The sequence below is a fragment of the Leptinotarsa decemlineata genome, unplaced genomic scaffold, assembly GCF_025532065.1.
Source record: "Leptinotarsa decemlineata unplaced genomic scaffold, Ldec_3_MD MMD2_tig00000882_RagTag_RagTag, whole genome shotgun sequence".
Lineage (NCBI taxonomy): Eukaryota > Metazoa > Arthropoda > Insecta > Coleoptera > Chrysomelidae > Leptinotarsa > Leptinotarsa decemlineata.
The window spans coordinates 1,978,862-2,006,078 of NW_027412556.1; the positions used below are offsets into that span (position 1 = coordinate 1,978,862).

At 35.0% G+C, this 27,217-nt stretch overlaps 1 protein-coding gene across 1 annotated transcript in view; it reads left to right on the forward strand.

Moving 5' to 3' along the window:
• The first annotated feature begins 6,736 nt into the window (after window positions 1-6,736).
• The window catches only part of Notum (palmitoleoyl-protein carboxylesterase notum), a 46,113-nt gene continuing 25,632 nt past the window's right edge, over window positions 6,737-27,217 (forward strand). Inside the window, exon 1 of the mRNA XM_074174771.1 lies at window positions 6,737-6,840. Coding sequence (XP_074030872.1) covers window positions 6,823-6,840 — 18 coding nt within the window. The 5' untranslated portion in view covers window positions 6,737-6,822. The remainder of the gene's footprint in view (window positions 6,841-27,217) is intronic.

Genomic DNA, 27,217 nt, shown 5'->3' on the forward strand with positions numbered 1-27,217 from the left:
ATAAAACTTTGAGAACTGTGATTAATATCGCACATATCACATATTGAATTATAGTTGTTACAAAGTATTGACACTGATGCTTTCAAACTGTTATTTGTTCTGACAAGATCACAGTAAAATATCGTTTGGTATCTGGAATTAAGGCGTGGGTTGCGGATGTTGATCATTTATAAAAGAGGGGCACACGAGATCTTATTGTTTAGCAGTTTGTGAAGGAAGGAGATTGTGACAAAAAGTCGTCGTGTATTCAGATTACATTACATTAAATTGATTCAGAAGGATAGAATAGTCGGTTCCCCTCTGAGGGGAACCGACTATTCTGAGACAGATATTTCAAAAAAAATTTTGAACAGCATCAATATAATGTATGTGGCAATTGTAAATTGGATACCATATTAACACGCCGTATTCTAGTTTAGACCTCACATAGGCATTAAACAGTGTTATAATCGTATTAATATTCTTGAATTCTCTGGTACTCCTTATAATAAAGCCCAACATTCGATTCGTTAAAGAGAAATAAGAGAAGAGAACAAGAAAGCGTTGGAAATCTGGTCATGTGGGAAGTGAAAGTGAATTTATAATCAAAAGTGATTCCAAGATGTATCATCTCATTTAGTCGACTAACTGGAATGCTGTCGAAAACATAAGAAAATTCTATTATATTCTTTTTTCTAGAAAATGATAAAATGTAATATTTCGATATGTTCAAACGTAAATAATTCTTGGAACACCAGTCGAATACTAAATTGATTTCATTTTGTAAAATTAGGCAGTCTTCATAGTTGTCGATTACTTTGTATAGCTTTGGATCATCAGCGTAAAGAAGTTTTGGGCTGTTCATCATTTTCACCAGGTCATCAATGAAAAGCAGAAATAAAAGAGGCCCCAAGTTCGAGCCTTGTGGTACCCCTGAGCTAGGTGTGTACAAAGAGGACTGAAAACCTTCATGTTCTACGTATTGCTTTCTGTCAAAGAGATAGCTTGTGAAAAGATCAATCAAACTTCCAGAAAAGCCAAACGATGATAGTCGCTGAATGAGGATGTAAAAATCAAATTGGTCAAACGCCTTTTGCATGTCCGTATAAACTACGTCAACTTGTTGCTTTTGGTCTAAAGCATCTGAAACATGTTGTGGAAGGCATGCAAGATTGGTCACACATTACTTTTGTTCCACGAACCCATGTTGAGCGTTCGATATTATATTTCTAATCGATTTATAGATGAAACCGTATAGAATTATTTCGAAAAGTTACGAGAAATTGCTTAGTATAGAAGGACCTGTATTTTTTTATAACAGTTGCGTCCCCTTTCTTCAAGATAGGACATACTCGTGCTGTTTTCCAAATCTCCGGAAACGTAGATGTTTTCAGTGAAAGGTTGAAGATTGTTGTCCGCTTTTCAGTCTATTGTTGACAAATTAATTTGCAGGTAGTGGTTCCCCTAGTTAATTACCGAAAAATTAATTAGGATAATCATCATTTAACAAACAAAGTCCACATCGGACCAAAAAACTTTAGGTGTATAAAGAGCTAACCCTTGTCTTTAGATTCAGTATCAATTTGCTTCTCCTGAAGATGCTAACCTTGTTAGCGAAACGCGCGTCGAGTGCAAAAATATCAGTTTGGTGTAAGGGTAATTGATCTCTATAAAAAGTTTTCAAAAATCGGTTTGCAAAACCACTCACTACCTCACCTAACCCTACGAACACACGGCACTGATAAAGAAATATTATGAAACGGACAAAAAATTAGTATTCAGCCAGTCCAGCTAGCCGAGCCTTCACTCCTCAACTACATTTGATAGCACGTTTACTGATTATCTGGGCGACTAGGAGCCACAGGCAAGAAAAGTTTATGACTGTACTCTTATTTTTATTGCCGTTCCAATTGGGAATGGATAGACTATACATGCTGTAAGAAACCATGTTCATCATCATATTATGGACAGATAGGATATATTGAAAATAATTGTATAAATGCGCTTTTTCCCCTGGGGTGGGCTTCTTACTTGAAATATTTAAAAAACTCTTTTTTCTTGCATATCTACAACATAAAATGAACCTACATAAAAAAAATCAGCCTTCGAAAATATAGCAGTGCAGAGATGAAAAGGTAACTTTATTTTACGAACGCTCTTGTCCCCACTCAGCTGGCGCCCCAGGTGGAATATTCAAGAATCGTTTCTTACTTATCGCACATCTATGACATACAGCGAATCTACATACAAAATTTCATTCTTCGAAAATATAGCGGTAAGGAGAAACCCCCTTTTTCCCCCAACTGAAGCCCAATTGGAATATTCAGAAATCCTTTCTTATTGCACATCTTCAACTTAAAACGAACCCATATACAAAATTTCAGCTTCCGAAAATTAAACGGTAGGGACAAACAGAGATGAAAAATTAATTTTCATGAGTAAACACGCCCCTTCTGCCACCACGGGGTAAGCCCCAGTTGGAATATTTGAAAATCCTCCCTTCGTGCATCTCTAACACCTATGAAGCACCTTTATACCAAATTTTAGCTTCCTAGGACTCACCAGTACGGAAAAACAGAGATGAATGAGTGTTAAGTGTGTTCAGTGCATTTGTATGTATAGATTTATCTAGAAATAGTGACCTGTTCTATTAATGCATGGGCCTTAGCTTGCTGGACGTATTAGAGTAATGAATGATTGAATAATTACATAAACTATATCGTAGATAACGGGTGATTTTTGAAGAGGTATAGGATTTGATTTTCAAAACAACTCAAAAAATTTGAAAAAAATTATGAAATCTTTATTGGAATCGATAAAACGATCAATATAATTCAATATTTGAAGATGATTTCATGCAAATGTTGTCCACGGCTCAGCTTTAGATGCCCCATGCGCAAGGTCCAATTTTGGCACACTATCTCTAACACCTCGACCGGTATTTCACGTATAAATGCTTCAATATTGACTTCCAGAGCGTCAGTCGTTGCTTGTTTATCCCTGTCGACATGAGCCTTAACATGACCCCACAAGAAATAATCCAAAGGCGTTAAATCACGAGAACTAGGCGGCCCCAGTTGCCGGGCCCAAACGTGAGATAAACTGTTCACTGAAGCGGCTCTTAATTGGGCCATTGTTTCGCGTGCCGTGTGGCATGTGGCACCGTCTTGTTGAAACCACATGTCAGGCATGTCCAATTCTTCCATTTTGGGCAACAAAAAGTCGTCAATCATCACACGGTAGCGCTCGACATTCACAGTAACGTTCCGGCCATTGTCGTCTTTGAAGAAGTTCGGCCCGATGATGCCACCGACCCATAATCCACACCAAACAGTGACTTTTTTGGATGCATCGGTAGCTCTTGCAAAGCTTGTGGTTGGTTTCCACTCCAGATGCGGCAATTTTGCTTGTTAACGTATTCATGCCACCAGAAATGAGCCTCGTCGCTGAACACAATTTTTCGATAAAAATGTGGATCTTCCTCCAACTTTGCCAGCGTCCATTCACCAAATGTTAGACGTTGTGGGAGGTCGTGTGGCTTCAATTCTAGCACCAGCTGTATCTTATAAGGTTTTACATCCAAATCCTTTCGCAAAATTTTCCACGTAGTGGAGTAACAGAGGCCCAATTGATGCGAACGGCGGCGAATCGACATTACACGGTCATCCCGAACACTGGCGGATACAGCCGCAATATTTTCTTCGGTCCTCACTCTGCGTATGCGTGTTGGTGGTTTGATGTCCAATAATGTAAACTGGGTTCGAAATTCAGTCACAAGCTTCCGAATAGCTCCCTCAGTAGGCCGACGAAACTGCCCATAAATTGGAAGAAGTGCACGATGCACTTTCTTCACCCAACATGAATTTTGATAGTAAAATTCAATAATTTGCAAGCGTTGTTCATTCGTAAGTCGATTCATGGTTAAATTATAGACCAAACTGAACAAGTTTGACAATGACACAAGACACGATTCATGCGTGATCTGTCAAAAACAGTGTTACCAAACTAATACCAGCAAAAAAATCACTCATTCACAACACAACAAAAAAATATTTTTTGAATATTTCCTACACTAAATTAGTCAATTTCTACTAATTTTGGGGTGATAAAAACGAAAATAACAATGAAAAATTTTTATTAGCTCTGGTTTTTGAGATACACAGTACTTAATCTTAAAGAGTAGTTATACTATACGTGAAAAGTGAAAGTACATAAAACAATATTGTTATGTTTCTTTTAGAATATTTTAAGTACAAAATTAATAAAAAAAAAACATTATTCTTAGTGTTTTGACAAATAAAAGAAGTTTGTACCACCAAATTTCAATTAAGTCCATCCGATTCATTGTAAGATCGCTGTCGTTTAGCTTGTCTTTTATAAAACACTTCTGGAGCATCCCTACACACAGACCAGCAGTAGTCTGCAAGCATTGCTTCATTCCAACGGCCCTGATATCTCTGTTCCATTAAGGCAATGTCTTGATGGAATCTTTCTCCATGTTCGTCACTCACAGCTCCACAGTTTTGTGGGAAGAAATTGAGATGAGAGTGAAGAAAATGAATTTTTAAGGACATGTTGCATCCAAGTTGGTGGTAAGCTTGAAGAAGCTCTTTAACCAATGCTGTGAAGTTATCATCTCTTTTGTTACCTAAAAACCCATGTACAACCCCCTTAAAGGCTTCCCAGGCTCTTTTTTCATTTCCTGTTAAAATCATGTCAAAAGCAGGATCATTTACGATTTCACGGATTTGAGGCCCAATAAAGATGCCTTCCTTGACTTTAGCATCACTCAACCTGGGAAACTTTGCTCTCAAGTACTTAAAAGCTTGTCCTTCCTGGTCCATGGCCTTCACAAAGTTTTTCATTAGTCCCAACTTAATATGTAATGGGGGAAGGAGAACATCCTTAGGATCTACAAGAGGCTCGTAAACTACATTTTTCTCATTAGGGTTTAGGTCTCGTGTAGGCCAGTTCATTTTTTTATAGTGAGATTTTCTATCCCGACTGTCCCACAGACACAAAAAACAACAGTACTTGGTGAACTCTAATTGCATTCCTAGGAGTATAGCAATGACTTTCAGATCACCACAGTTGTGCCACTTGTGTTGTTCATATTTGATTGATTGGAGAAGTGTTTTCATATTTATATACGTTTTCTTCATGTGAACTGCATGACTTATAGGAATAGAGGGTAGCTGATTTCCATTATGCAGAAGTACAGCTTTTAAGCTTAGTTTTGAAGAGTCTATAAACAGTCTCCATTCAGATGGAGTGTGATCCAAATTCAAGCAGTCCATCAAACCATTAACATCAGAACAAACTACGAGGTTTTCTTTTTCTCAAAAAAAGGAAGCAAATCTTTTTGACGCTGTCTGTACTGAGATATTTTCACATCATGTTTTAGAAGATTCCACTGTTGTAGTCTTGACCCTAACAGCTCAGCCTTTTCCTTAGAAAAGCGAAGATCTCTTATAAGGTTACTCAACTCTGCTTGACTAATTCTGTGCGGATCACTAGACCTATCGCTTACCTCAAAATCAGGGTCATAGGATGTAGAAGGATGGGTTGCTCCTTCTAAACAGTCTTCATCACCTTCCTCTAAAATTTCATAGTTTTGGGGTGGAGAAAGGACTGGCAAATTGTCTGAGTGTGGTACAGGCCGAAGAGCAGATGGGAGATTAGGGTATTTAACCGTTCCTCTTTTCTTCATAGATAAACCTTGCTTAATGGGAGGAGTTAAGCAGAAATAACAGTCGTCTGTATGATTGGTAGGCTCACGCCAAACCATAGGTACTGCAAAAGCCATTGCCCGGTTTTTATTTTTCAGCCACTCTCGCAATATGACGGAACAAGAATTACAACATATATGAGGAGCCCATGATTTATTATCTTGGTCCCCAACTTTCACACCAAAATAATGTTCATAGGCTGTCTTAACGATAGGTGTCATTTTACGTTTCTGAGCCTTAAATGTTATTTCACCACATATATAGCAAAAGCTATCGACAGAATTCACACACTTTCGAGGCATTTCAGATCAGCACTTAAATTAATTTAAAAATCAACTTCAACGATCAAATAATAATCAACGATAATTTCAATAGCAACCACGTGCGTACAATTGACAAACTCACATAGGTTATGTTTACTACTTAAGAACAGCTGATGAGAGGGGTGTTATGTAAACAAACATGTGTACCAACTGTTGGTGATGAAATATTTCATTTGTTGAAAACTCAATATACATATATATATAATATAATGATACTATATCTTGAAAACAAGAGCTAATATATAATTTTTATGGTCACTTTCGGTTTTAACACGTGGAAATACATTAAAATCATCTAATTTCAACCCCGAAACAAAAACTTTGTTGTGTTGTGATTAGTGTAATGATCTTATGTGTGCTGCTACTACATTATGCGTATTTTAACATCGAATTTCAAGTTAAATTTAATGTATCCATGTAATGAAACCTTAGTTTGTTTGGATATAAATAAAGAAATGAATAAATCACGTTCTACTATCGAAACTAGTGTAAATACGAATATGCCGAGTATGCTTGACTTTTTAATCTTCGCACCCGGGCTAATCACAGCTGGCATCATAAACTCACAGGTTGCGGACCTGTGGAATCGCCTTATCACTTCCAGAATCGGTGGCGGCAAAGTAAAAAGATCTCCGGGGATGACAATGATAATCTGAGGCGCGCACCCCGTGCTAGGGGTGGTGGGGTTTGGTATATACCCACCTCAGCACATGGGCCGCTTCAGTTCGGTTCTTCGGTGTGGTGTGTTTGGTGGGTGAGACTGTTAGAAGTGTTACCGCGTGTTCTTCGACATGCGCGTCTTCACGCAGGTAGGACGAAGATTTGTTTTTGTTATTGCACGTGAACTGTTATTATTTTCATAACATAACAACATCAAGCGCACTTCGAGAGGTGTTTCTGATTTAAAGAGCAACTTGTTCAGTCTGTAGACAGTGATAACTTTTGATATTTTGTGACAGCAATGCGTAATCTGAATCTGAACGTAGAAGGACCGCACATTTTTTATTTACAAAAATAAAATTCACTAAATTTCGAGTCTGAAGCTGGAATTCAGCGAATGTCCAATTTCGAATTCGGAGTTTAGGAATATTGTTAAATTCCTACTTCAATTTTGTGATTTTTTGTTCAATTCCGGGTTAGAACTCGGGTTTCAGTATTTTTTATCATAATGAATAAACATTATTTGATTTTTTGTATCTAAACAGAGTCCAATATGTAAAATTCGGCAACTTAATATCTCCCCTAATCACAGTTCCATCTGGTGTACCGCAGGGATCTCATTCAGGACCAGTACTTTTCAGCCTATTTGTAAATGACTTGAATTATATTATTCTCTATAGTGAATTCCTTCTGTTTACTGATGATCTGAAGATGTTCAAAAGTTATTCATGACTCATCGGATACTGAATTATTACAGTACCATTTATCTAACTTTGTACGCTGGTGTGATATAAACTTGTCGCAATTGAATATAAACAAATGTCCTAATTTTACTTCCTTCCGAAACAAAAAGTCCATTAATAGTCCATATAAAATCAAGAAATCGGGCCTGGAAACAACAAATACAATCTAAGATTTAGGAATTACTCTCGACCCATAAATGTCATTCAAACCCCATTTTGCAAATGTTATCTCCATGGTACTGAAAATGTTAGGTTTCACTCTTAGATCTAGAGGAATTATCTCTCTCTCCCTTAAAAATCATATATTGCTCAATTGTTGAAACAACTCCACAATTTGGTGACCTTCATATAAAGTGGATATTGATGTGCTTGATAGCGTTCAAAACAAGTTTTTAAAGTACTCTGCATACAAACTGGGATATCTTACTGGTGGATATAACTTTAAAAGAATTTCGGACATTCTTAACTTTAATACTCTGGCTCATATAAGATTAGAATCAGATCTTACACTCATTCACAAAATAATCAAATGGTAGCATTAATTCCCCGGTACTTTTGGAACTTATAACTTTGAATGTGAATCGAAAGAGAACAAGAAATACAGAAAGTACCGAATAGGTAGAATTTTGAGACTTGCAAACACTTACAATGTGTATTTAGAACATTTTGATTTTCCTTTGGAATCATTGAAAAAATCTGTGAAAAAATTGTAATTGATTGCCTTATTGTGGCCTTTTTTATGTTTTTTCCTTACATCTAGCTGACATTTGCGTGAATTTGTTAATTATTTTGTTAAAATGAGCAATGACGTAAATAAAATGAATGAAAAAAATACTAATTTCATTTTGGATGCGCAACTATGGTTTTATTTTCGTCGTGGAACACGCCTGTTTTACCGATTCTAACTTCCAAACAAAATTTACGATTCCAACAATTCATATATGTGTTTCGATTAACTAATTTGAACAAAAAGCATTATTTGTGAACTAACTATTAATACAAAATGGTTAAGTAAAGCTTGTCAAATCTAGGATGAGATTTAAGAATTCTCACAGCTTGCACATTCTTCGACAAAGTACGCATCAGGATGAATAAGGATGACAACTATAGCCCATGTAGGATAAACTACGAGATTATTATCATCGTCTCCTGACGCCCAATTCTAAATCGAAATTTATGATGCTCTTTCTACATTTGACAAGTTGTACACTATTTCATGTATTATATAAGCAATAGTTTCTGCAGTGCAAGCCAAATAAATGCTTTTATAGGCCTATTTTTTATTCCTTTGGGTTACTTTATTGTAGTTTTCGTAGGAAACTCAAGTAGATTTTGAGCTTATCCATCATAGACATATACATACATAAATATACATAATATATTCCTTATATAATATATGTTTGAAATTTTGAAAAGCAAAGGTCTCGGGGACAATAAGAATTATATGAAATTAGAATAGTTTTCGCTTTTTTCCTGCTGACTTGATATCATACAATCCAAGTGAAGTACTCGAAAAAACTCAAGTGTTGCCAACCAATGCTAATAACGTTTATAATTCAACGTTAATTGCCCTGGACAGTCCTTCATACCACCCTTTTTAGTTTTTTCAGTTGGCTAGGAAGCATCAGACAGATTGTAGTCGTCTACCTCGTAGATTTCTTCTTGAATACTTTTGCATCACGCCACCAACTTTCGCTTTACTGTTTACAAATTTTCATTCGAAAATAATGTCGAGAAATTATACGCAATAACACTGTACCGGAAATGAAGAACGGCAAAACATTTTCAGTCTAGATAAACACCTCACAGCCATTTGAATCTGATCTCCGAAAACAAAGTTAATACAGGGGGAACTCGAAGATAAAAAACATCTCAATAACCGTAAACACTAACTGTTTCACACATCTAATATATCTACTAGTTATATATCAGTATACACATATAAGCAGCAGAGCCACGCACCAACTGAATAGACTTGTTCCCTCCGTCAGCCGGTCACACCCCTACGAGCAACCCTCAGAAGTCTTCGACAGACTTGTACGAGCAAGGGAAGACGGGGGTCCTATCCTGTAACGTGCTATCCTGATTAAGGATTTCTTCAACCAAAAACTTTAGCTATAATTGTAAAAATATTAAAATAAAGAAGATAAAGAATATAAAAGAGTACAAAATTAAATGAAAACGAGCTCTCAATTTGTTTTTTTGCTTCATCGTAAGTATTTTAGATTTATAAGATAATAATAATAATGTTTATTCATAAATAGCGAAAAAAAAATACAGAACTTCTATTGTTACAAAATCAAATGTCTAATAAAAGAAAACTCAGTAATATGAGGCCTAGAATAAATAAAAATCCAGCTTGTGTGTGGTGACATATTATTCTGGTGTAAAGTTGACGAATCAAATGTAATACAGTCAAATTAATGGAAATGAAAACAAGGGTAAAAATGAGATTATAGGTTAACCAAAAGAATGTGTTTTCAACTAGCTCGAGAGTTTGGGATATAACTTAATTATAAAAAGAGCAGACGAAAGTTGGAACAAAAATGGCTTAAGAGAAGTGTAAACAATATAATTTTTTTTTTCAAGGAACTGATACTATATATAATAATACCAAAAATTTCATAAAAATAAAATTACTATTCAGGACATCATAACGATAAGATTGAGGGTATTCACAGAATATATGAATTGTAACTATAATTTGCTGTGAAATAAGGATAATTAGTACAAAAAAAATCGTTTTAGACGTTATATTTACGTCATAAATTAATCATGAAATATGGGGCAAGCGCGATCATCAAAATCAGGAAAGTATAACTTGTGTTGATATGATAATAGCATGCCTCAGATTTCCACAGAAAAATCTGACAGAAAGAGTGTGTGAAAGAAATTATTTTAAATAGCCTCAACTTAATATCTATCATAGTATGTATTTTTTATATCGACTGATCGATGTGTTGAAATTCTTGATTTTGAAGTCAGCCATAATTTCAGCTTCTTCTTGAACAGAGATAATGAGTTTAGTTGTTTCAGTTCATTTGGTAGATCGTTGTATATCTTTGGCCCAAGAAACATGCTAGATCTCTGGGATATAGTTTTAGTCACATGTGGAACTAAAATGTTAAATTTTTTTGACCTTGTGGAATAGGAATAATCTAGAAATATTTTGCTCCGATTTTTTTTCTGGTCAACAGCAAGTGTTAAATGAAATATTTGTTTTACATCTAATATATTGCCAAGCTTGTAAATTTCATCTGATGGGTAGGTATTTGGTTTTCTGAATATTATTTTCAAAATCCATTTTTGAATTATTTCAACATTCTTTATAATGTTATTATATGCCCCCCCCAAGCTATTATGCCATATCTCAGTTGGGATTCCACTAAAGCGCAGTACAGCGTTAAGAGAGATTTTTTCTTCAAGAATGTCTCTTAAATATTTGAATTTAGACAATAGGCTTCTAATTTTTTGCACTAATTTCCTAATGTGTAAGTTCCATTTTGAATGATTGTCTATCATCACACCGAGATATTCTATTTCTGTTTTCACCTCTGATTTCAAGGGGTTGAAGACTGGGTAAGTTTCTGTTATTCACTGAAAAGGTGATTGTTATAAATGTCTCTTCCACTTTGCATAATCCAATCTTTGACCTCATCTTTATATTTTCTGAATTTGTCTATGCTTTTTATTTCAGCTGGTAGTAGATTGTATAACCTTGGAGCGATGTATTTACATGAACGTTGACTAATTGTTTTTGCACTTGTGCAGGTATATATTGATTTCCCTCTTGTTTCATAATTATGATCTAGAGTATTTACTGGTATTTTTTTCTTGTGGATGTTATTTAATACATTTTGACAAAAAAGCTGCCTTATATCAAGAAATTGGCTCTCTTGAAACAGGGAATCATCACATAAATCTAATGGATTTGTTTGGGGCCTAAGCCATAAGTTTTACCACAAATCATTAGACATGTCCATAGAGACAGTCTGGCTTTGTGTGAAACTTTTTCCAAGTGAGCGTTCCAGGTGTCCTTGCTGAGGATTAACGAGGTGTTACCTACCGAACACGGGTATTGAGTCATCCAGAATAATGAGATTAAAGAAATGTTTCAAAAAATATTTGAAATTTTCCTCCAGATGGAATTTTGATAAATTACTTGAAAAATGTATGGGCAATTTTACTACACTACTGGTCATTATAAGGGTGATAAGGGTATTCGTTTTCATTGTATAGAGTTCATTCTTTGAAAAACTGAAAAAAGAAAAGTACTTTTACCTAACACTACACACTAGTACTACTACACTTTTACCCAATACACACAATGTAAAGAATTCATGTCGAATATATCTAGTACTTAGTACTTTATTCCAAAAATAAGTCGAATTTTATTTTTTTCCAAAAAAATATTCAGTTATTCATCAATTTCTATTTCGCCCCCCATCAAAATATCCAGCGTTTTTTCCAATCCTGGAAGCACGTTTGGTATATACTTGAGCTCTCTCTTCAATTCTGGGGACAGGCGGCTAAATCTGGTTAATGCGATGGCTGAGGCATGATTACGGTGGGCAGGTGCATAATCGTGATGCAAAAACCATGAATTATTTTCCACAATACCAGAGGTTTTCTTCGTATAACTTCAAAATAATACTTCTTCTTGGCGGTACGACCCTGTGACAAGAACTCTTGATACACTATGCCACGGTAGTCGAAGAAAACAATGAGCAATACCTTGACACTTGTAACATTTTTCTGACTCAAAGTACAATCACCTTATGCCACTGTCAACAGTCTTTTTGAGCACTTTATTTCAAATTTCATTCAAACTTTTAGATCCATTCTTTTCGATAGCAGAAAATTCCCCTCAGCAACAAACTGAACATGCTAAATAGCTGAAAGTATGAATATATTTCGTGACGAGTGTACCAATATAAATGAATCGTCTATCGAATGTAATATTGAATCGTGTTCTATCGAACACGATTCAATATTATGTGTAATATTATTGTTACAATCATTATAGTTTGCTTCGCTTTCATATACGTTAACTGTTCTCCAATGTATGAAGTCAAAAATAACAACACAATTAGTGAGTCCCGCTTTATTTTGGTTTCTACGTTTATTTACTGTACAATAAACAAGTGTTTTCCAGTTGCTTGATCATTGTTTAACAAGCACTTATTCATAAACGCTTTACAGGTGGCAGTGTTAACTTCCAACACACCTACACGGCCTGATGAACATAAATATTGGGCATTTTTGACGTTTTCCGATAACCAGAGTCGGGCTAGCTTGAAAACAGTAGATTGAAAAGGGATTGTTAGAAATGTACGTACTTACGATTTATGTTTCGAAATATCAATTGATATCTGAACCACCGAAGACGCAATGTCGACTCTGACATCTAAATTCTATGAGAATAACCATGCCTGTATATTTTCAAGTATATGTCCAAAGCATTCGACACACTTATAGAAACACATGAGGATATGGAAATACTGGAGAGGAATTCCTATGAGTTATTCAAAAGTTATCTCTCTGACAGAATATAGACGGTAAAAATGGATGGCATTTTAAAAAATCAACAAAAATTTGGACGGTTGTTCCACAAGGTACCATTTTGGGGCCAATTCTGTATCTAATTCAAAATAATGGAATATTTTCACTGAAAATTTTTATTTCGCAGATGAAACAGCCATTTTTGTCAAGTCAAAATCTGAGAAAGTTGAGAATCCATAAAAATGGCTTGAGTTCAGACTACTATCAACGTGGAAACATTTCTTTGCTTGACTTTCAAGATGTCATTTTTGTATTTGAATGAGTAACTGAAACGACAGTAAAATACAAGTACCTATGTTTATGTTGTTTTAGATCCACATCTTAGAAGGAACTCTTAGAGTAGAGAATAAAATTATTAATATAATAATCCCGTGTAATGAGGGCTTCACTGGTCACACTGAAAGTTGTCTAAATTATTGTTCTGATTGATTTGAAAATAATATTTTTTCAGTAAAGATTGATTTTTGCGTTTAGAACCTTCATTCGTCCATTCATTTTGTTAAAGTCAGTGTAACCTATTTTGACTTCTGCATCTCTGCACTTTTTTTGATTGTTCATCGATTTGAATGAAAATTATCAGCTGAATCAGTAGAAATTAGCGGATTGTACGATTGATTAGGAAGTGTGAGATACTTCCACTTATTAATTTCATCCAAAGTAATAATTTATATTCTAATGCTAATTATAATTGAACCGTGGTAAATACCAATCAAATCTATCATAAATAATATTCATATATTTGTTTATATCCACTAGAAAGTTGAGTAAAAGATTCGTAAGAATAAATACATGTATTACCTGAGACCCGGTTTCTGAGAGAGATTTAGTTTCTGGGTTTCCGTAATTGCTGTTTATAATAACTTTCCTATGTGATTGTATGTGGAATCGTGATCTCATGGAACTATCACCATCAGAAATTAAAAAATTGGAAATTGCACATTCTCCAAAGGAATGTCTAGAGTATGTTTGTTCTTTGAACTTTATAACCTATATTGATATTTAATTTGAGGATGACAACTACAGGACATTAAAAAAAGTGATAAAAGTTTCAAAATTACTTTTGTGAACTGAAAAAACTCGATGAATATAGTAGGTATTCACATATTTTTCACTTTTCAAAAGAGTCAGGTTTTATTTCAAGTATTGGAAATTTATGTTTCTTCAGTGTATGTTCTCTCATTGGCAAAATAACTTGAAATTGACTATTTTACGAAAATTTGAAGATATATAATCATCTACCCGGTTCACAGAGGAACCAAATAACAGAGTTGGGCTGAAAAATTCATAGGCTAACATATAAATTTTTTTTTCATAAACTACAACTCACCATTTGATTTCCACAAACTTTATTTGAAAAATATGTCACCTTTATTTTCCATGTGTAAAATTTCGAATTCTTCGTTGAAGATATGATTTTCTTCTGAAAGATGATTTGAATATGTTGAACTTGTTTTCTTATTTACATAGCTCATATAGTGTTCCTGGATTCGATTCCTAAATGTTTGCCAATTTGACCAATACATACATTAGGACACGTTCCACACTTCAATTTATATATCCCTGATTTCTCGAATTTGGATATTTTGTGTTTATTATTTTTAACTAATTTTCCCAACGTATCACTTGTTCTATATGCAATTTCAATATCTCGGAAACGTATCTTATGAAGGTTGGATTTGATACAAATAGTCCATCTTGTGTGTTAGACTACCAACTTTTGAGCCCACCTAATAGAAAACAGAAAAGTAACTTTTTTGTGGTAGACCCTATTATAGTTTGACTGAGTTTTGTGATGATTAGTTTCCCACCCATATGTGTTAAAGTCTGTCTACTCTTTTTTTTATTATTTATGTTGTTTGTGTTTGAAAATCTGACTCCTTTATTCATTACTCGAACAATTAATGTTTGTTAATTTTTTATTTTTTTATGTAGATATGACATAATTTTTCAATTTTATAGTTTTCTCTCTTCTCATCTCTCAACACGATTTTTTTTGACAATAAAGTGTAGGTATTTATAGTATAGGTATTTATTATTATCATCATTTTGAATAGTTTTTTACTCACTACATGTTTTATTTTATTTGATTTGAAAGGGTTATTTATTCATTTTCTCCTACTGTTTTTTTTGTTTAGAATAAGTTTTGCTGCTCATATTTCAATATTAATTTTCTAACTTGCCTGTTAGTTCTTTCATCTGTTTATAATTTATAGTTGGATATGAAATAGAAAGCTATGAACATTAAAAATTAAACTAGAAAATAAGAAATGGCTCACTCCGGACTCACTTCGACGTTTCGTTTTTCATCATCATCTTCAATTCAAATTCAAGGAGAGAGTCTGTTTTGACGTGTCGTGGGCCCGTTTTTACCGAAACATGTTGGCATCACTGAGTCGCAGTCGTTGATCTGTAATTGAGTATTCTGCGAGGAGCATCTAGTTACCTACGCTCTCATTACTATTGTGGCGCTCCGTTTGATCTTGCAATTAGCGCTACGCGGCTCGATAGGCCTTATTACAGGTACAAAGTAGTACCGCCGAGCGGCCTCTTTGCTGCCGGTACTTCCGTTTTGTACCTCTCGTTTTCCAAAACAAGTTCTCCACAGGGTTGCCAGTTTGTGGAATTTCGTCGGAGTTTTCCTGAAAATAAAATTTGGTGCAAATTGACACGTTTAAACGTTAAGACTCTTTTCTTTCCCTCGATCTCATAATAACAACAATACTAATAATGACTGTGGCGCCTTTGGCGGGGCGCCTGCGAAAGTCTATATTCAGCGGCATAACACGGCCCTAAGAGTTCTTTATTGCCACCTACGGCACTTTTACGGTGTTGACGAGACACTGGTGTTGACGAGAAGTACCGAATTTATTGAAACTATTCGTTCCCCACTCTCAGGCTCATACAAGCGAATTAGCCTGATGTAGTACTTCTCGATCATTAGAAAAGGAAAGAAAAAAACGATTGTTATTTCATCATGCGACCCCCAAATTACCAAAAGATTGAGAGACATGAGTGAGAATATCAAAAATTGATATTCTCTTGTTAATATGTTTCGACAAGTATTTGGACTAGTTACGATAGAATCCTGTAAGGAGGTGTATATAGACTATTACGGATGAATAGAAAGAGTTTTGTGTGAGAGAAATCAATGTTACCAGAGAACTTTGTGGATGAACGGTTTAAATCGGATCTTTTTAGAAGTTCAGATGTTAGATAGACTGGAGCATCGGGCTATTATCCAGTTTGTAGAGTAGGTAGCACATATGCAATAAGTTTCGTTCAAGATCAATCATAAAGAAGTTTGAAATGCAGTGCTAATATGGTCATACTTGCGTAAACCACAACAATATCCTGTACATGCATTTTGAAATTTCTGGATTCAATTGCAAGCCAGAATATTATATCGCAATATGTAATTTCAGACAGAAATAAAGAGTCACACAACCTGAGTTTGATATTTACATTAAGAATATCCTCTTGCATATACGCAGTCTCACCTATCCATAGGCGCTTTCCTATAAGTAAATCTAATGCTTGTCAAACCTCAGATTATGATCAATATACAGACTAGCATTTTTTTCGTTATCAGAAATTTTAAGTAGGTAGCCATCAAGATACATTTTTAGATTTGCTTCATTTCCGACCCACCACCTTCACTGTGACTTTATAATGGTTACCTGAAAGTAATATTTTGCTAATAATAAAGAGGCCCTTTATAATAGAAATGCGCAAGGACAAGTTGAACAGCTGCTTCTTATGGCGCGACCACAATACCTGAAAAAATGCTCTAGGAATTACTATTTTCAAAATGTTTTTGTTACTATCATATGCCTAGTTCTGCATAAAATTTCTAGTCAAAAAGAAACTCCTTCCTCATCTAACCAGAGATATATTCGTCATCACTTGTTTGATGATTGTTTTTAATAGAAATAGGCATTAACTTGGTTAGCGAAACATGTTTTTATAGACAGTGTTTTTGTTCTGGTGTGGGAGAAGTGTTTTCTTCACAGCACTCGAACGTTATCGAAGATGAACAACAGTTCCTATATTAATTTGTTGCAAAGCCCACCTTCGAAATCGACCATCGAATGAAAAATAATTGCAGCCTAAACCGCCAGCAGGCAAATAGAACCAAAAATTACAAAACCCTGCCATGATGTCTCGATAAGGATTGTGTTTGAGATTCAACTTTGCATTCTTTATTTAGCCACTAAAATGGCAAGTCGAAACATCGCTGGCTGGTGTTGAATCATACATGCGTTGTATTTAGACTGTAGTTTCCAACGGAAAACATTGTCCAAAAATTGAAAAATCAATATATTGACCCTCCTATTACCACTATGGAATAAGCTGTCAAATGTCTCCTATATAGAAACGTTCATCTGAATTCATATGATTTTCTTTCCTTTTTCATTCAGAAAATGACGAAAACCAGAAAATTTTCATTGCTACGGTCATGTCTTAGAAATTTTCAACCGTAATATATTCTAGTCAAAGGACTAACTACATGAAATTTTTTATTCTGCTTGTATTGTTTTTTGGAACATGAAAAGTGACATCGCTCTTATTGCTAAAAAGTATGGACACACCATACTGAGACTTTCCCCATATTTTTGTGTTCAATCCCATCGAGTTGATAAGGGGAAAATTGAAACAAAGCATCAGGCATAAAAATAATTTTTCAAAATTTGATAAGGTAATATTGAAGGTAATTAAAGAAGAAATATCTTATATTACCGAAGAAGACTGGCAGAAAAGAATTGAAAAAGTAATTTTAGCTGAAAAAGACTATATAGAGATTGGACACTTCCATATTAATGGTGGAAATGAATTCATTATTGATTCAAATGACGACAGTGATAGTGTAACAGAGAATATGGAAGAGGAATTATCAGAATATATATATATATATATATATATATATATATATATATATATATATATATATATATATATATATATGTTTCTCGGTTGAGTAATCTTCTGTAGTCTCTCAAGTCTCATCTGAAAATAATCTTTACTCGTTCAAATTCTGCTACCTGTATATTCGAAAGATAATATTTTCTGGCCGCCAGAGCAGTCCTGTAAAACGGGTCCGTCCCTGCGTCCGGCAACAGCTTCTTGTTGCCTTTCTACCTCCATAATACCCGTGCGGCACCGTGTCGAGCCAAAGTGACCGTCATAATCTAGCACAAAATTCAACACCCAGCAAAAATGTGCATAGCATGCGCCTATGTCGGCATTCGTTTTGTCGGCACTCTTTTCTTTCAATAATCATTTAACGGAAGAGTAGTAGGCTATAGTAAAATACCGATGGTGGTGTGCTCTGCGTGTCTTTTCGATGCGACGTTGCCGTATCTTCGAGACTTTGAATCACCTTCGAAGACCTCTGCCCGTACACTATCAATTAATGTATGTTCCTGATTAATGTAAAGGAAACGAATTAATTCAATCTTGCAACGCCGTCAAAAAAATTGTAGCTAGGTGCGTGCCGGTGCTCTTTTGAAGTGTTGCCGCCTCAAAGCGGCAAGATCAAAGGGAATCCCCACGTTCTTACGCTCACCACCCTCCAGATGAATTAGGGCCCTAATCCATGTCGATCAAAGGAACGACTGTTGACATTGTCGTTTGAAATGAACTTTGATTTATTCCCTATATGCAGCTTTCATGCTTTTCAACCTTTAAAAGTTTCTCAATAGCAGCGATGAAAAAATGTTGATGGAAAGTGTGGTGGTGGAGGGGCAAGAAAGTTTCACTTATTTTTTCTGAAACTGAGACACGTCTATGTAATATGTTCAAAACAAGTAATTTTCCCAAACACCAGAAGAGCAATACTCTTTTCGACGCGCCTTTTACCAACCAAGTCCCGTTTAGGATTTGAACCAAATCTCAAACAAAATATTCATTTTTGAACGGTTTTATTGAGCTTGCCTGTTCATTTATTTTTTTATTTGGATAAAATTCAATAATTGTAGTTTGACCCACTTCCTGTTGACAGATTGATCTGAAATTAGGTACACACGTTGAGTTTGATGACAATACAGTTCAATACATTCTGTATCATTGTAAATCCAAGATGGGGTTAGCTACAAAATGGTGGATTACATATTATTTAACTTTGTATTTCATCTTTCCTCGAATTTTTATTCGGTACTTTGATGAGCGAATGATAGGAAGCGTGGTCAAGAACTATTACACTATTCGCATCCAAATTTGGGATCAATGTGTTTTCAAATTATTCCTGAAAAATATATATTAGCTTCCAAAGTCTTATGATAGTCAACATTGCAGTGCTCAAGTTTTTTTCCACATAATTTCAAAGAATTCGGACCCCATCCTTCTCTTCCTCCGCAATGCACAATGATTAGTCGCGATCCTTTGTTTGCAGTCATGTTAGGCCTACACATTCTCGAACCATCAGTCCACCCTTTCGTAACTATGTCGTGAGTTTCACACCAAGTTTCGTCCAAATAGAAAATTTGCCGTTGTTCTTGTCAATACTCAGTTATTTGTTCTGAGTATTTGTTACGTAATTCCACTATTCCTCTGCTTTCCACAACTGCATGACGTTTGTTTACTGTTTTAAATCTAAATCTTTCCAATTCTGAAGAGTTTTGTCACAACAGCTCACGTTATGGCCGGAAGTTTTCAATTTCTTCCTTGTGATTTCAATTGTAGGAATCTCATTGCTTTAGTAACAGTCGTATATTGTTTTTTTTTTAATAATTTCATTAGATGAACATCTAAAGGTTTTGGTAATCCCGTATCACATCGCGTCTTGCGTTCATTAGGTTTGTTTTTGACTATTTTACGTACAGTACTGTGTTTCAATATTCAAATTCATCAAAATCTTATTCACTGGTATCTCTTTTTCGCATTGTTCGCCAGTGCTATTGAAATCACTACACAGGAAAAAGTCTGCGTTGTTATCAAAATCGTTATTACTATTAGTACTTGTCCAAGGACGCCACATTTTGAACAGATAACAAAAATTTTAAGTAATTATAACTGCACCAATATCGAATTTCAACACTCGAATCACGATCAGTTCCTGAACTGAACATTGACTACACAACGGTGGTACACATCTCCATATTCTAGTCGTCACCGTAAGATGACATCAAATTCAATTTTATGACTCTTCAGCCAATCATAAAACTCGGTCAATACGAGCCGCCAATTCCTCAGTCCACGTGGACTAGTTGGCAGCGGAATTATTTCTCTGTATTGGTTTTTTGGCCCTTGAGATGCCGATAGCTTTAACTATTCACAATAAAGATTACTTCGACTATACATGATCAGACCGTGTGGAAGTTTTATTTTTCAGTTTGTCTTGAGTAGGATTGTACAAATTTTTCACTGTACAGGTAGAGGAAAAAGAGACTATTCGAATTTCGATATTTCTCAGTGAATTGTAATATTCCTGATCCCAATTACCTATTTGACTCATTATATCTCATGTTGTCTTGGAAGGATAACCTGAATAGGTAATTCTACTTTGAAAATATATTCTTTTTCTCAGCTGATCTGATTAATTTTCATCTGGTAAATGAATTTTAAACTGTCTGTTGAATCTCAGCGCAGTATATATCGTATTATGCAATACCTTTATGATTAATAATAAAGACTTTACAGCCTACCTTGACTGGATTGGGTAGTGCATTTGATATATGGTGGTAGTAAACAAGCCCAATTCAGAGATGTCATCAACTCCAAGAAAATGGGGCTCCACTTCATATTTATTTATACCTTTGCTCGGCTTTGTGGTGCCGGTTCCACCTGTTCTATACCTGCGCCACTATCACCTGTTTGCCTCTCTGGAAATATTGCATATTCTGGGTTCTTTATTTACAACACATCAATCTAACATGAGATTCATTGTTAATTGTTAAACAGTTATCCCAAAAATTCTCTTTGGAAAATGCCGCTCGAATAAAAACAGCGTGAGCTTTGTTGGAGATATACAGGGCGTGCCGAAATGTCCACACTACTTTTTCATTACTGATTTCCCGAAAAGTTTCATTATTCATGAAATTTGATGATTCAAATACACTCTCGGAAAAAATATTGCATGTATTTCATCAGTTCGGACTTCCATCGTCTAATATAATGTAAATTTATTTGAAATCCCTGAAAAAATTTAAAAGATTGACCGAAAATAACAATTTTATTGAACAAAAAACTGAAATTATAAAGAAATAACATACAAGAAACAACCAAAACAATAAAAAATTTAAATATTAATAAAATCTGAAAATTAAAAAATATTATTAACAAAAAATGAAAACAAATCGCGATTAATAACGGTTATAAGGTAAATATTGTAAACTCCATCCTTTCCAAAAAAACGACAAAAGCAAGCCATGGATCTGGTCTACCCATATTCAAGATGCGATAACGTTAGTTATAAGACATTGACATATGTGGGGGAACCAAACAGGAATATTGCCCGTTTTTTGAAGAAAGAAGGCGTAAACGTAGCTTATAGAACGAATAATAACCTAAGTAAATTTATTAAAAACAATAAGGACAAAACTTTGGTGTCGGATAGATCAGGAGTATATAAGCTGACTTGTGGCTCTTGTCCAAAACTGTATATTGGCCAAACAGGAAGAACATTTTTCCAACGAATTAAAGAACATAGAAGTAGTTTTGTAAATAGAAAGACCAATTCCACATTTGCAAACCATCTTTTAGCAGAAGGACATGAGTTCAATCATGAGTACGAGGTGTTACATTTAGAAGAAAAGAGTTTGAAACTTAATCTTCTAGAATGTTTAGAAATCAATAGATTCAGGAATTCGGATAATTTACTGAATGATCAATTAGAACTCAATAAATCTCCGTTACTGAATATATTTTTTCAAATGTGAAAATGGTACATAAGTGCTGGTAATTTAATTCGTTAGAAACTCAGGTAAAATATCAGCTACTTAAAATCCAGGTACTTCGTTTACAGGTACTTTGATTTCAGGTACTCCATAAACTATATATATATATATTTAGTATGGAATGTGTAGAATTAGTTGAAAGACACGCCAGATGAAGCCATTGTATGGCGAAACACGTGTTGCGTTTTTGTAAAACAATTTAGTGAAAATCTCACAATAAAGTGTTTTTGGAATACGTTAAAAAATGAAAAATAAAAATTCCAAACCAAGTTACGTCTCGACGTTTCTATTGTTAGTATCCACAATCGTCTTCGGGTGATAACTGGACTTATCCCTCCGAGATCTGACTATTTATAGGTCATTAGAGTGATTTCACTTATCCTCTCTTCCCTCTCTCCGCTTCATTAGTTTTGGCAGGATATGGTCGTTTTTTCGCCTGATTATAGGTTTCCATATGTTACGTATCTCTACGCTAGCTTGACTAAATGCGTTGTTGGACAACATATACGCGGCTTCCTTGAATTTTCTCCTAAGACAGTGTTCCTCTTTGTTGATGATTTCAGCTTGAGCCCACTTGATGTTATGTTGTCCAAACATGCTCTGCTATTCCAGATTTGCTGGTTTCTCCTCGCTGTGTGTGTTTCTTGTGCTCAGCAATGCGAACTTTCAATTGCCTCTTAGTTTAACCGATGTATGATTCCCCGCACTCGCAGGGTATCAGGTAAATGTAATTCTTGAAATCGCAGTCCGCGTTTGGTGGCCTGGTTTTTGTGAGACTGCTACGGATAGCGTTTCCAGATCTGAAGCAGGTCCTGATGTTATACTTGGACCTAATCATTTTCGATAATCCTCTGATGTAGGTAAGTAAGTACAAGTACTGGTTGTGGCGGCTTCTCTTCCTTGTGGAGCTCTTGCTGTCTTCTAGCTTGAGCTATTCTATTCTACCATTACTCTGGAGTAACCATTCCGTTGAAGGTCATTTTTGATGATGCCTAGTTCCTTTTCGAAACCTTCCTTTGTATTACAGAGCCCGAAAGCTCGCTCTAGTAGAGTCTTGATCATTCCTCTCTTAGTCGATTGATGGTGGTTGGACTTCTGGTTCAGATACTGTCCTGTGTGAGTGGGTTTCGATATACAGATGTTTCCCATTCAGTGTCGGTCCACTTCACCAATATGTCTAAGAAAGGCAATTCGTTGTGGACTTCCTTCTCCACTGTGGAAGTGATGAAAGGACTTACGTTGTTGATGTGCTTCAGGAAAGTGTCTAGTTCTGTATTCTTATGGTTCCATATTATGAAGGTGTCGTTCTACGTATCTCAACCAGACTCGGGGCTTCTTCAATGGCCAGAGTTTCAAACCGCTCCATATATATACTGGCTGTAACCGGTGAAAGTGGCCATCCCATTGGCAGTCCCTCATCTTGCGTAAAGAATTCGTCCATCAGTTGGAAGTGCAGAGATTTTCAGGGATTTTTCAGGGATTTCAAATCAAATTATATTATATTAGACAATGGAAGTCCGAACTGATGAAATACAACACGAAACATTGTCAACCACCTTCAAACAGAAATATTGCATGTTTCATTTCAAGATTTTTTTTTCATGTTAATTTCTTTTTCCACGAAACGTCATTTATTTTTGTTGATAGATGTTCAAAGGCCAAAGTATTTCACGTAAATTTTCATTCAGTATCTATATATAAAAGAATGATTGGACATTGTCGCTACAGCTGAATAAGTAAAATAATGATACAAAATTACAAACTCAGAATAGTGTGCCTTTGCCGCTGTCTTTTGTTTCGTTTATTGTTGTCAGAATGACATTTCGAGTACTTTATATCTTGATCCTGAAGTTTTCTTAGTGATAGCCACATTTGAGCGAATTACTTTGTGTTAAAATTGTTACTTTAGTCAATGAGGAATGCAGACGAGAAGATATTGCGCGGAGATTGTATATCCATCAATCGACTGTATTTTGAAGCAATACAATGAGACTGGGGAGTACAAAAAAAGGCCTGGTCAAGGACGTAATAGATGTACAACGCCAAGAGATGACCAATGTTTGAAAATTCAATCATTGCGAAATCGCACGCTTACAGATCCGCATCTCAGAAATGATTTACTGAGCCCAAGATGAGTTAACATAGATGCCAAAACAGTAATAATAAGACTCAACGAAGTTGATTCAAATCCAAAACGCCCTGCCAGAGTTGTTAGGCTTCTCCCACGTCACAAATCTACACAGTTACAATTTGCCATAGCCCATGTCTTTACTTTTCAACTGCATTCCTAACCAATTAGCTGAAATTTATTCTTTGTCCTGAGGAAAAGATGTCACACTTATTCCTAGAAATGCTCCAACCCTTATTTGTAGATCAAATATCTTTTGGAATCCTCCAAGGATGGTTCCAGTGAAATCTGAGGAACTAACCATTCTTTTATTTTTCGAGGAACTTCAGGCGGCACGATAAAGGATTTTAAACAACAGTAGTTTGAACAAATAAGAGTAGGTAAATAAGCCGCTGATGTACTTGTCATTTTCTGAAGGTGTTGTAAATCAGTTGGCATTGGTAAATAGAAGTGATTTCTAAAGCCACCGCTATAATTCAATTTGTGGAAAGGTAGTTAGGAGAAGGTGCCAAATTTTTTATTCTAGTTGAGTGAGTAGTTAGGACTGTTAGATAATATAATTTGAATGAGAAAACTCCAGTAATATTCATTACTACACCAAAGGTTCCAAACAGTATATCACAAATTCATACAATAAATAAGCAAGTCTCAATATCACATCAAATTCTGCCAATTGTAGGTATATGCTCCTAATTACATTCGACCTTCTCGAAAATGTCGAAGCAACAAAGGCATCATTTCATTTGAAAAATCGTCAAGTGACTTCCTATTGGAAACATGATTATACTTACTAGATTAGTATTTTGAAAAAAAGTTTTAATATTTACATTACATTTACAGGATATTAATTCTCACTACAATCATAAATTTTAAGGACAAGGAATAGGTATGTGGTAAGGAATCTCTATAGGGATATACGAGTAGTTATAAATCCGAATGAAGAGAGGAACAATTATCAATAATATCTTCAGTTCGGTAAGATTTTGCTTCAATAATTATTTACAATGTATTTACGACATATTTCACAATTGGCGTGAAGTTATCCACAGATTTCTGGCCACACATGCTGACGTAGAGGAAAATAAAAATCTGTGGTTGGAATACGAAATTATTAGCACCCGTACTAATATCTGTGGCTGGAAATACCTATTCACTATAGGTTGAACGTGAAATTATTGAGACTATTTGGTGTTTAACTTTTTTATAGAATCTTGAGTAGATTGACGCGTCGATAATCGTTTTCTCATCAACAATACAGATTTAAGGAATAATAAAATTGTAAATATTAGACTTACTTTTCAACAACCCATATAGAAATGATATCAGATGATGTGCGTCTATCAAAATCACACAACTTCTATAGTTTCTTGAGAATATTAACCTGGTGATGACAGTTTCCTTGTCATCTAAACAGATTTAGAAAAAGAAATTGTTGAAACAATCAGACTCATTTTTGAGATTCCTTGTATTCATGAAAACCACACAACTCTTATAGAATCTTGGGTAGATCGATAAAGTGAAAACTGTTTTCTTGTCACCCATACAGATTTCGAGAAAAAAATTGTTGCAATAATCAGACTCACTTTTTGAACACCTTGTAGAATTGGAAATAGAAGATGTGCGTTCATGAAAATTACATAACTATTATAGAATCTTGGGTAGATCAATATAGTGTAAACCGTTTTCTTGTCACCCATACAGATTTTGAGAAAAAAATTGTTGCAATAATCAGACTCACTTTTTAAACACCTTGTAGAATTGGAAATAGAAGACGTGCCTTCATGAAAATTACACAACTGTTATAGAATCTTGGGTAGATCGATATAGTGAAAACCGTTTTCTTGTCACCCATACAGATTTTCAGGAAAAAATATTGAAACAATCAGACTCACTTTTTAAAACACCTTGTAGAATTGGAACCAGAAGATGTGCGTTCATGAAAATTACACAACTGTTATAGAATCTTGGGTAGATCAATATAGTGAAAACCGTTTTCTTGTCACCCATACAGATTTCGAGAGAAAAATTGTTGCAACATTCAGACTTACTTTTTAAAACACCTTGTAATATTGGAACCAGGAAATGTGCATTTATGAAAATTACACAACTGTTATAGAATCTTGGGTAGATCGATATAGTGGAAACCGTTTCCTTGTCACCCATACAGATTTCGACAGAAAAATTGTTGCAAAAATCAGACTCACTTTTTAAAACACCTTGTAAAATTGGAACCAGAAGATGTGCGTTTATGAAAATTACACAACTGTTATAGAATTTTGGGTAGATCGATATAGTGTGAACCGTTTTCTTCTTGTCACCCATACAGATTTTGAGAAAAAAATTGTTGCAATAATCAGACTCACTTTTTAAACACCTTGTAGAATTGGAAATAGAAGATGTGCGTTCATGAAAATCACACAACTCTCATAGAATCTTGGGTAGATCGATATAGTGAGAATTGTTTTCTTGTCACCCATACAGATTTCGATAAAAAAATTGTTGCAACAAACAGACTCATGTTTTGAGATTCCTTGTAGAATTGGAACCAGAAGATGTGCGTTCAATAAAATTACAAAACTGTTATAGAATCTTGGGTAGATCAATATAGTGAAAACCGTTTTCTTGTCACCCATACAGATTTCGAGAGAAAAATTGTTGCATCAGACTCATATTTTGAGTCTGTAAATCTGCATGAGTGACAAAAAAAAACGGTTTTTACTCTATCGATCTACTCAAGATTCTATACGAGTTGTGTGATTTTCATGAACACATAACATATGGTTCCAATTCTACAAGGTGTTTTAAAAAGTGAGTCTGATTGTTGCAACAATTTTTCTTTCGAAATCTGTATGGGTGACAAGGAAACGGTTTTCACTATATTGATCGACATAAAATTCTATAACAGTTGTGTAATTTTCATGAACGCACATCTTCTGGTTCCAATTCTACAAGGTGTTTCAAAAAGTGAGTCTGATTGTTGCAACAATGTTTCTCTCGAAATCTGTATGGGTGACAAGGAAACGGTTTTCACTATATCAATCTACCCAAAATTTTATAACAGTTGTGTAATTTTCATGAACGCACATCTTCCGGTTCCAATTCTACAAGGTGTTTCAAAAAGTGAGTCTGATTGTTGCAACAATGTTTCTCTCGAAATCTGTATGGGTGACAAGGAAACGGTTTTCACTATATCAATCTACCC